General features: G+C 38.0%; 1 protein-coding gene across 5 annotated transcripts in view; it reads left to right on the forward strand.

Moving 5' to 3' along the window:
* The window catches only part of EMSY (EMSY, BRCA2 interacting transcriptional repressor), a 70,851-nt gene that overhangs the window by 10,118 nt on the left and 49,605 nt on the right, over positions 1-11,128 (forward strand). For 4 of the 5 annotated variants that reach the window (XM_019524946.1, XM_019524947.1, XM_019524948.1 and 1 more), the window contains exons 3-7: positions 668-767; positions 1,556-1,630; positions 3,602-3,777; positions 4,953-5,105; positions 8,999-9,258. In XM_019524946.1, the coding sequence (XP_019380491.1) occupies positions 668-767; positions 1,556-1,630; positions 3,602-3,777; positions 4,953-5,105; positions 8,999-9,258 (764 nt within the window). The remainder of the gene's footprint in view (positions 1-667; positions 768-1,555; positions 1,631-3,601; positions 3,778-4,952; positions 5,106-8,998; positions 9,259-11,128) is intronic. The other variant, XM_019524949.1, reaches the window with a different exon arrangement.

Consider the following 11,128-nt stretch of genomic DNA (forward strand, 5'->3'; position numbering starts at 1 on the left):
GATGCTGTATTTGCCTGAATCCAAAATGACTATGAATTGAGGATGACCCCACCCCTATGGAGCACATAGTAGCTCCAGCCCCAACCCAGCCTAGCAGCAGTGGCAGCAGCTCTGTCCCTGGGTGGGCCAGAGTCAGAGTTACCATGTGATTTTTTTTCCGTGCTGGAAAGGGCTGGAGCTATGACTGATAGTAAGTGATGGTGGATATGCCAGGGGTAGGGGGGAGGTGTCTGGGGAGGGCAGAGGTGGGGGGAACAGTGGCTGCAGCTCCAACTCTGACCCCAACCCCAGATCAGGGCCAGTTGGAGCAACAGAAGCCACCTGACCTCCATGCTGCTTTGTACTCAAATCCAAGATGACAGGTCCCTCCTGTGTTGAACCGGGGAAAAACCCATGCCTTCAGTTTGAGTAAATGTGGTGTGTATGTGTACTGGCAACAAGTCTATACTGTGCATACCACTTGAACATAGGTGCATTGAAGAGGACTTGATCGAAATAATTCTAATCCATGAATTTTAGAAAATGTACTGAATTATAAGTAGATTCCTTTTTATGACTGTGGAAATAGTAATAGAGTCTATATATTGAAAAAGCCCTGTGATATTTTAAATTTTTTGCTTTTTGTAGTTGATATGTAAGAGTAAATGATAATTCTGTTTTCCCTTAGAACTGGAGGCATATGCAGGAGTTATTAGTGCTTTGCGTGCTCAGGGGGACCTTACTAAGGAAAAGAAAGAGCTCCTTGGAGAACTTTCCAAAGTACTTAGGTAAACCTCTTCATTCTTGCAGCACATGTATTGGGTGCATAATGAATTATGGCCTGTTTTATTTCAAAAGAATTATACTTTCTGTCATTGGCAACTTTTCTGACCCTAAATTCACATTAGGAGCAAAAGGGATTCTGGACATGGTGGGAAATTTATTTTTTTACATTGCTTGCTTGTCTCACTTATTCATCTTACAAGTAAAAGGTAATTTTTCTAATCTCCACCCTTTAGGTATTTAATTTGGAATCAGTAATCCATCTGTTCAGTCAGTAACACAGCCTGTCATAATGATGATTCTCTACCTGGAATGCAGCTGACAATTTTTCTGATATTCTGTGAGGTAGAAACATCCCAGTTAAACAGGGAAGCTATATAAAGTCTTGAGATTTCTCAAGTGATATATAGAAATAGAATTTCAAGACCTTCAGCCACAATTACATTGATTGAAAGGTCCTACTTTACATGCTTTTTTTTTTTGGCCTATGCCTGTTTGTTAATTTGTTAGCTCTTAGTAAGGTAGTTGCGAGCATGTAAATTGGTATCTCTGAAATCCTTCATGTTCTCAAAGTCCGAGAACTATTTTCTTTACCTTCTAAGTAAGTAGTAAAACATTAAGTTTTCAGTGTCACTGGAGAGGGAATTGACAGTCTCTTAAATAAAAATACTTTTTCCTTTCCTCCTTCAGAGTGTAGCAATTTGTTTAAAAAAATGCTTTAGCTAAATATATCAGATACATGTATTTGTCTCTCTCATCCAAAATATACCAGGTATTTTCTTTTTTTTGACAGCATTTCAACAGAACGCCATCGTGCTGAAGTTCGGAGAGCAGTAAATGATGAACGGCTAACAACGATTGCACATAAGTAAGCTATAATTCATATGGTACATAGGCCCCATAAGGTATCGTTAAAATAGTCTCTCCCTTGGGCATCCCATTATCCCTTAACCTTGAAGATCCCTAGCAGTTAGTTTACTGTTGCTTTAGGGAGCAGACTTTTGGGGACATTAACTGTAACTATAATCTCTACTATTTGTCTAGTACAGAAAAAAATAAGGGGATGTTAAATTCCGGATTTAATTACTAATTTATTGTAGTAGCGCTTGGAGCTAACTGAGAACAAGTACCCTGTTCTCATAGACCTTGTATAAATATAAAATAGGAGAATCTCTGCCCTGAAGACATTACAATCAAATAGGCTAAAAAGACAAAGCATAGAGGAAAGGTATGTAAAATACAAGAAGAGTGAACGGTGTCATGGCTGCAGATTTCATGTGACTTTTGGGTTTAATTTTGTTTAAATTCTTTTGGTGGGATTGTGTTAGGAGAGGATTAGCTGGACAGAGGCAAAGGTGGGTGAGAAAAGTTGAAGCATAACAGAATATCAGTGCAGAGAGATGACTGTTCAGAGTGAAACCTGCAGGCATCCGTGCCTGGTCCTCTGTGTAGCTGCTAATCTGGTCTCACTCTCCTCTGATTGTCTTTCTCAAACCTCACATGACTAAAGGGAGAAAAACTAGCACTCACTTGCCTTAGTTAAATGTTTTGCATTCTTAATCCTACCTGAAGAGAGTTCTTCACAATTGGACCCTTTTTTAAGGGGAAACACTTTTCGGTTCAGTTAGATTATAGAAGTGCTTCATATTTCTCTTAATTTTTACATGTTAATACCAGAAATAATGCATTTAGGTGGGACTCCTAACTTGGGTACAGCCTCAAGCAAAATATGGTATTTCCTAGCAAAATAAATGGCATAGTGTTTTTGATTTCTTTTTAAAAAGAGTGTATGTAGTGAAAAGTAGTAGTTTATTTATTAAAAGTATTCAGGATTATTTCCATAAATTGAGTTGAGCACTAATTGTTTCTAACATTTTGTAGAATATGTGCGCTGTTTCTGTCTGAAGGGCCTATTAAAAATAAAGTGATAAGGCAGACTAGAAAATCCAAAGGAGATGCAACCTTATGACAGGTCACTTCCTTTTTTTTTTCCAGTCCTTTACTTTTTCTAAACAATAATATGACAGAGAGATCTTTTAACTGCTCAGGATGAATTCTTCAAATAATTAGAACAGTTCCATATGGTCATTAGATATGGTGGATGTAGCAACAGTACATTTTCATCTCAGCTAATACAAATCTGCATGTGTTGGAAGAAATTTCGTGGAAGCTGCTGAAATGCATATGGATTCAACTGGAAAACTAGTTCTTTACATTATATGGACTGATTGATGGCAACTTTTTATGTGAGTTCCTCCATACCGTTAGCCAGAATTAGAAGGAGTTCTTCAGCCTGTAGTAATATTCTTTAAAATAATAATTAAAATTGGAAGTTGAAGTTTAGTCAATCAGCAATGTAAAACCATCATATAAGATGAAAATCTCTGCTCAACAGAGGAGAGGATGATGTTGCTGAAGCCTTCTGTTATGCCTTTAAACAATGAAGTCAATTAGTACTACAACCAGGTGGCTGACTTCTGCAAAGAGATGAGGTCTGAGTTGTTTAACATGTTGCTATCGCATTTAGGACCGTTGCAATTAGGCTGAGAATATTTTTAATTAAGTAGATCACGATGTGCTTTGGAAATGATTATTTTTATAACACAGTTAGCTTGAAGGATGCTTTGGTGATTTTTATTTTGCTCAGAGTATAACATATACAAATTTATATGACTATTTCCTTGTAAAGTTATAATTTACTGAGTATATTCTAATCTGTCATTAAAATTAATCCCATTATTTAGGAACCTCTCTCTGGAAAGGTATGTTTCATCATCAGTAAATATGCTGGATTTTTTTGTGGCAACAGAACATTTACAAAATATGTATTTCTGTTTAGTATGTCTGGACCAAATAGCTCTTCAGAATGGTCAATAGAAGGTCGTCGGCTGGTGCCATTGATGCCACGGCTTGTTCCACAGACAGCCTTTACTGTAACAGCTAATGCTGTTGCCAATGCAGCTGTTCAGCACAATGCATCGCTTCCAGTTCCTGCAGAAACAGGAAACAAAGAAGGTGAGGGAATGCCAGTATTTTGCTGCTACCTGTGGGGTTACGAGAATAACAACTTCACATTTTAAAGGGACACTGTCTGGTAGCTTAGATATAAGATGGAGGTAATATTCAAATGCATAAATAATATAGCTGACCCTCTGTCTTTGCACAGTGTTAACAAAAATATTTTTATGAAATTTCAAGTCACCTCTGACCTTCCTGAAATCTAATGTTATGCTAGAATATTAGGAATTGGAATATGAAACTGACCACGAAAGTCAAGGAAATCAAATAGTTAAATTAAGTAGGATAAAGTGGAAAAAAGTTTAACCAGTGGTCTGTTTTGTGTTTGTAAAATACTGTACATGTTAAATGGTGAAATTAAAAGAAAAATCTAAGTTCTTACAGGGTCCCTTTAAGTTAGAATTATAGTAAAAAAAAAAAAAAAAGTGACTCAACAAATATGCTGTGAGGTTTTCATTCTCATTATGTCACTCCAGATCAACAGTATTCAGTTAACAGGTCAAAAGATGACTCCTGCTTTCTCCTTACTTCCTAATTGCCATCATTTTAAACTTCATCTTGGCTGCAAAGTTTTATAGAACAGAATAAAGTTGCAACACATTCATGCAATTAGAGATAACATAACACTTGTCAAATTAAGGGTTTTTTTCCTTGGCAGATGTGGGAAAGTTGACACTAGCTCTTTACCAATCTTTGTAAATCTTACTGCTGCAACGGTTTACCAAGAAAACTATTTGGCAAAGATGCTGTTCTGTTTTAAGTTTAAAGGATGTTTCAGATTCATTCTGGGGCTAATATACAATTAAACCTGTGCAATAACTCATTTATATCACTGATCCACATAAATATCCTAGGTCCTTTTACAGTAAGGTAAAAACTAATTAAGATACCAGGTTATAATTTAAAATATACAGCTGGTAGAGAAGAGGAGCTAAACTCAGGGTTACAAAGGTTTTATGAAATGAAAAGGCTTTCAGATCTGGTTTGAAAATAGCTAACTCCATGATCATGCTCAGGTCAAGTGGAGAGGGCTCCACAGTTATAGGAGGCAAAGATGTGGTTAGTGACCTGATAATCCCTTGGCATTTACTTTGACAATTTAGGTTAAGTAGTGTTAGGATAATGGAATTCTGCACATCAGTTATGTGGAAGGTGTCTTTTCTCCTCTTTAGTGGTGGTTTGCTATTCCTACACAAGTACCACTTCAACCCCAACATCTACCCCTGTTCCAAGTGGCAGTGTAGCAACAGTGAAGTCCCCCAGACCTGCCAGTCCAGCCTCCAATGTAGTCGTCTTGCCAAGTGGAAGTACTGTTTACGTCAAAAGTAAGTGATATTAGTAACTTTGATTAACAAAAAAAAGAAAGGAAGGGATGGTCTTGTGGCTAAAGCACAGGACTGTGAATTTGGCTATCTGGGTTCCATACCCAGCTCTGCCTGAAATTTACTGTGTGACCTTGGGCAAATCGCTTAACATCTTTGTTAGTTTATTCATCTGTGAAAAGGGAGTACTGCTTTCCTTTCTCAGAGATTTCTTAAAGATAATGTTTTCCCTGTAAAATGCTCCATAGTGTTTTGAGGCAGGGATAAAAGAAAAGCAGAATATTTTGGAGAATAAAGCCCAAAACTGTTGTGCCTGGTCCATCTCTCTCTCTCTCTTTTTGCCTATGATATGTGCACTCTTCATGCTTCAGAGGAACATTTCTGTTCCTCCCCTTTTTGCCCATATAATGAGCATGCATAACAGGCAGTCATTTATCACTTGATGGAATGGGAAGGAAGAAACCCTTTTTTTCCTGAAATGAGCAGAAGTTTTGCAAAATATTATGTTCTGACAAGAGTTTGGTTGCTATAGATAAACGAGTGATTTGTTAAAACTATTAGGTCATAGCTTTAGCCTATTTCAATTGGTTTCAAACCAGCTAAGGATCTGGACCACTGGGAATGTAGATTTAAAAGAATATAGAAATTTTCCTGCTGCCTGTAAGTGGCAGAGCTTTTAAACAGACTATACGATTAATCACACCTGGGGGTTCTGTAATTAATCTGGTTTCACTGGGAGTTAGGTGTTTACCCTTCTGAGGTACATATGAAAATTGTATGTACCCTTTTTCATCTTTAAACACTTAGACGTTTTTTCTGTTTTGGACCAGATTTTTCAATTGGTCAGTTCCATTGGCTATAGTTAATTTTACCTTTTACGTCAAGTTTTAATGCAACTTTGTTTTGTTAAATTTAGTTATCTGGTACATTTAAAGTACTTCTTGCTAACTGATAACAACTAAAAGGCTTTTTTGTCATTTTTAATTGAATCTCAACTTCCATTCAAATGCATCTAGACACAAAACGTGTAGGCAAACGATAGACAATTAATGCCTCATTTTCTAAAAGGAATTTTAAATTGTGTAAGGTTGCTAATAAAATATACAGAAACTATATGCCAGTGGTGGGCAACTCCTCAGGGCTGTGGGCCAGAACAACCTGGCTTGTGTCTCAAGCAAGGATGCATTTTGATGTAGTAGCAACTGTTCCTTGCCATCACTTCATTCTTCCCACTAGCTGCTGAATCAGTGCAGCTTCTCCCTGCCCAGCCCCAATGTGGGTGAGGCCCTCTGGCTCTATGGGCCAGGTCCAGTGGCTGTGCAAACTGGATTCAGCTCAAGCCATATGTTGCCAATCCCTGCACTATGCTCTTTGCTAGGAAAAAGTATCACATTTTATGTAAAGTGGAATATTTGGTTTGTAGATTATCCTTTTTTTATTGATTATTCCAACCAAAAGAATGAACATCTGTTTAGGAAAATCACTAAAGTGCAAATGCAAGGTGCAAATGAAATACAGTTTTAAAATTAAGGTCTCAAGGTACTCTTTTAAATTTTGATGGTTAATTCATGTGATTTAAATCCCATTTTCCCTATGTAGAAGAATTTAGAGTGATTTGGAAGTGAGATCCCAAAAAACAATGTTCTCAACCTTTTCCTTTTTTTTTTTTTTTAACTTGACTTTATTTTTAGAATAGAGTTGATTGCATGATTATGACCGCAAAATTGGTCTGGATTCAAATGAGTAAGCAAGGGATGTAAAGCTCTCATTTTCATGCCCTGAGCCATTCAGTTCTCCTCCTCTTTCTTTTTTTGCTTCAGTTTGATATACTTCATTTTTACTTGCGTAGGAATTGTATAAACATTTATTCTTGAAGCATAACAGTGGTTCACTTTCAAATAATACTAATATTAACAATGGCAATGTTTGTATTTGGGTCAGAGCAAGGGATGAAGATTCAAAGCAACGGAGTTACAATCCTGACTCTGCCCTTGACTTATTGAGTGATCTTCCCAAGTCATGGTCTCTTTGGACCATTCACCTCTCCACGTCTCTGCTTCCTGCCTCATAAAGCTTGATAACATCCACATTTTCATTTGTGATACCCAGCTGCAACTCTTATTTTATATGAAAAACTCCACTTATGTGCAAACAACTATAAAATGAAAACCACAATAATAGGGTTCTTACAGAACCCACACATGAAATGATAAAACTGTGTCATGTAAAGTACCCATATTAATAGTGTGTCCCTTTGGAATAAATTTGTTTTTCTCTTATGGGAAGAGACAATATACAGTTGACCATAGGACTGTGACCAGTTGTTCACTTTGCACTTTATCACCAAAATATCAGGATGTACTGTATCACCCAAGCTACGTATAAATTCTGCGCTGTGGGGAATCCTGTATCCTCAAAGTGCTCAGAAATATCTCCTTATTTTAATTTGTTGATTAGTAATCCCACGACTATGAGTTTGTTTAGCATGTACACACGATGCACTCTAATAAAGCTTATAAGACAGAGCTTATTTACTGTACATCTCAAAGACCCTTACAAAGTCATGTAAGCCTTATCTCAATTTATGGATATGAAAACGCAGAGAGAGAGACTTGCTCAAGGTCATGAAGTAAATTGATCAGAACTAGGATTAAAATGCAGATTTTCTAACTCCTAGACCCTTACTTAATCCCTGATACTACTGCATCCAAAACTAATAGACCACTATGACAAATATACAGTTTCAAGAGAGAATGTATTTAAGTTTGTTTCCCAATCAGGAACTTTAAAAAAAAAAGACTTTAGTTCACTAGCAGTCTTTGCTTCCATTCCTAGCTCAGTTTCTTGAGTACACTTATCAGATTCTTGCATTGCCCAGAAACTTATCTGCAAATGGGCTGGATACATAATAAGAGCAAATCCCATCTCCTGGAATTTATTTAACAAGCCATATAGCTCATCCTACAGTCTGCAATTTATTGTCTTTTTTCATTAGAGTCTCACAAACAATGAAGTTTGTCCTGGGTTCCCTGAAAGATTGCATTTTGCTGCATGAGATTTTTTTCTGAGAGCACATTTAACGTTTCTTTGCAAGGTGAGGGCCTGAGAATAAATATCTTCTGTCACCCTGTACAAAGATGGATTTCATCCACTCTGTTTTTCAGTTCCTCAACTTTATGGCTAATTTGTTTGTCCATTTGGCTCTATGAGGTATATTTATACGTACAACCATGTGTACAGACCGTGTTACTCTTTGAACCTTTTGGCTATTTACATTAAGGGAATTCTGGACATAGTCTGGTGGTTTATGAAAGTAGTTCTGCTTTTCAGGTCCACAGTCCTCATTACAGAAAACATTATCAGTGGTTTAGCTGAGTTAGTTATAGTGGATTGACTTTGTGTGTCGAGTGGGTGGTTGTGGGTGCAAAGGAAATTCTTTGAATCCAAGGAAGAATAGAAATTTTAGCCAGGTGTTGTGATTTCCAGAGAGTGGTATACAGACCAAAAGCTAAATATGAAGGGGAATATTCTTGAAGGTATCTTCCCACCTCTCCCACCCATGACCAATCTCAGTTGTGTAACTTCTGACATTTTTACATAGCAGGGCAAAACCCCCACATTTATTTACTTATTTTTAAAATTGGCCAGAATTAACATGCAAGTGACCATTAGTCTTTGGTCTTGAAAGCAAAACACAGTATTATAGAAGAAATGTGGTCTGCAGTAAGGGGTCAGGACCTAGGTTTTCCATGGACTTGTGCCTTTATAGATATTATTTAGCTTTTTTCCCATTTTGAAAAGGGATTTGTAGGCGATAAGTCTTGCTGTTTTTAGAAAGCGGAGAGAAGACCCACAGATGAAGAGCACTATATAAATAGAAAATGTTGTTATTGCAGGTGTCAGCTGCTCGGATGATGATGAAAAGCCACGTAAAAGACGGCGAACTAATTCTTCTAGTTCCTCCCCCGTTCTTCTGAAAGAAGTCCCAAAGGCTGTCACTCCTGTCACTAAAACTATCACAGTGCCTGTAAGTGGCAGCCCCAAAATGAGTAATATCATGCAGAGCATTGCCAACTCCTTGCCGCCGCACATGTCTCCTGTGAAAATAACCTTCACTAAGCCCTCAACACAAACGACAAACACGACAACACAGAAGGTATGTGGGGGAAGCTGTCAAATGTTACTTCGTTCTGTTTCTGTTAGCGAATAAGATGTGCTATTTAACTTTTTTCTCTCTACAAAAATGTCTAGCTGTGTTTTAAGGAATGTACTTGGGATAAGGTTATCCCTCTTAAAACAGAAATCTTATGTGAATTTAGTGCACCTTTGTGTGAAAGGACCTGGATTGACAGCTCTGGAGACTGAAGCCCTCTTTTTATCCACAGAACAGGTACAGCACAGGCAGCAGGAGTGCAGGCTTCCTCCACACTGCCCCACCAATGTGCATCAACCCTGACCTGAAGGGACCACTTCTAGGGATGAGAGGGGATTCAGTCTCCATGCTCATTCAATTCTTGGCCTCTCTGGTGAGACTGCCAACAAGGTTGCCAATTAGTACCATATGTGGTGTTGGGTTTTGTGATATGGACACTAGTTCACTGAGAACTGGATCACATAGGCCACTGAACAGCCATCAGATGGTAACAACTTTTGGTCAAAGGTAATCTTTCTTATTTCTCTTTTCCTTGTTTGTAACTATTCTAATTCTGCCGTAATAGGCCTCAGGAAATCAGGTGTGGGCTCTTGATTGTTGCCAGGCATGGCCATTTTCAAGGGGCCTAGGCCAAGCTACAGATGTGTGGCTAAGTAGAAGGCCCCATAGCCTGTTTTTGAGTGACCACAGAGCAGACCTTTGCAGACATGACAACCGGCTTGGTCAGCAACGTAAAGGGAGCAATCAACATGTCCAGCTGAACCAAAAATGAGATCCAGTGAAACAGAGCACAGGGCCTGAAAGGAGACATTTAAGGGAAGACCATGCATTACATGATAATAGTAGCGATTGGTGCAACTGTAAATATATTAGACGCTGTTTTGCTATAATACTTTTTTTTTTGGTTAAGGTTCTTAGCTTGGTTGTAAAAAGAAGGTACTGTCATTTATAGAAAACTCTGAAGTTTGGGAAAGAAAAATAGATGGTGGTAGGCAATATTCCACGATGGTAAAGGAAGGAGATAAGGATTCCTTCCTTCCGGAAGTGTAACTTTCACAAGAGACTAAATCTTGAACAAACTGACATCTTCCACATCTACAAAAGAACTGGTTCTGTCCAGTTCCAGAACTTTCAGTGAAATGAAGAAATTTAAATAAAACCAAACAGTGATCATTTATTAGAACAAGCCATCTATTGGAGATCGGATATGAGTGTTGTGCAGATGTTTGCCACCCAGTGATTGGGAGGAACTCCCAGACACAGTTAAACAGGCTAACACCATCACCCATCCTATCCTGTGTAAAGGTTTTGGTTAGAGGAAAATGACCTCACTCCAGAACTAGCAGAACTTGCTTTTAGAACTGACCAGGGATTATGGGAGTTATATTCTCCTTTTTCTTGTGTGCCATTTCTCACCCTTACCTAGTATTGTAGCACTAAAGATCAACTCGGGTATTCAGAGTAATGTGATAGCACTCAAATTTTAGTTCTGGGCATTGGATAAGAGTGTTTTTACGAACAATTACCAAATTTATTGTTGGTGTATAAGCCTGTTGAAATCGGTGAATACGCAGAGATAAATTTGCGAGTTGCTATGACTGCCTACTCGAAAGCATTTTTTCTCAGCAAGATCTTCTTGAGGTCAAGCCCCCATGGCAGCTCCCCCCTTCCCACCTCCAGTTTAGACCAGGAATTGGCTTTTTTTTTTTTGTGGCTTTTTTTATGTGCAGATTGTGCGTTTACTTTGGGCCTTTCATACTATCTGTTCAGTTATTAAAAATGGGTGACGCATACTTACATTTGATTCCCTGATGTCAGATGGTGTCATTGCTCAGAAATATGAGCTCCAAAAGAATTCTGGGTAGTATGCTAA

This window comes from Gavialis gangeticus, unplaced genomic scaffold, assembly GCF_001723915.1.
Source record: "Gavialis gangeticus isolate Ggan-Ray unplaced genomic scaffold, GavGan_comp1, whole genome shotgun sequence".
In the NCBI taxonomy this organism is placed as follows: Eukaryota; Metazoa; Chordata; order Crocodylia; family Gavialidae; genus Gavialis; species Gavialis gangeticus.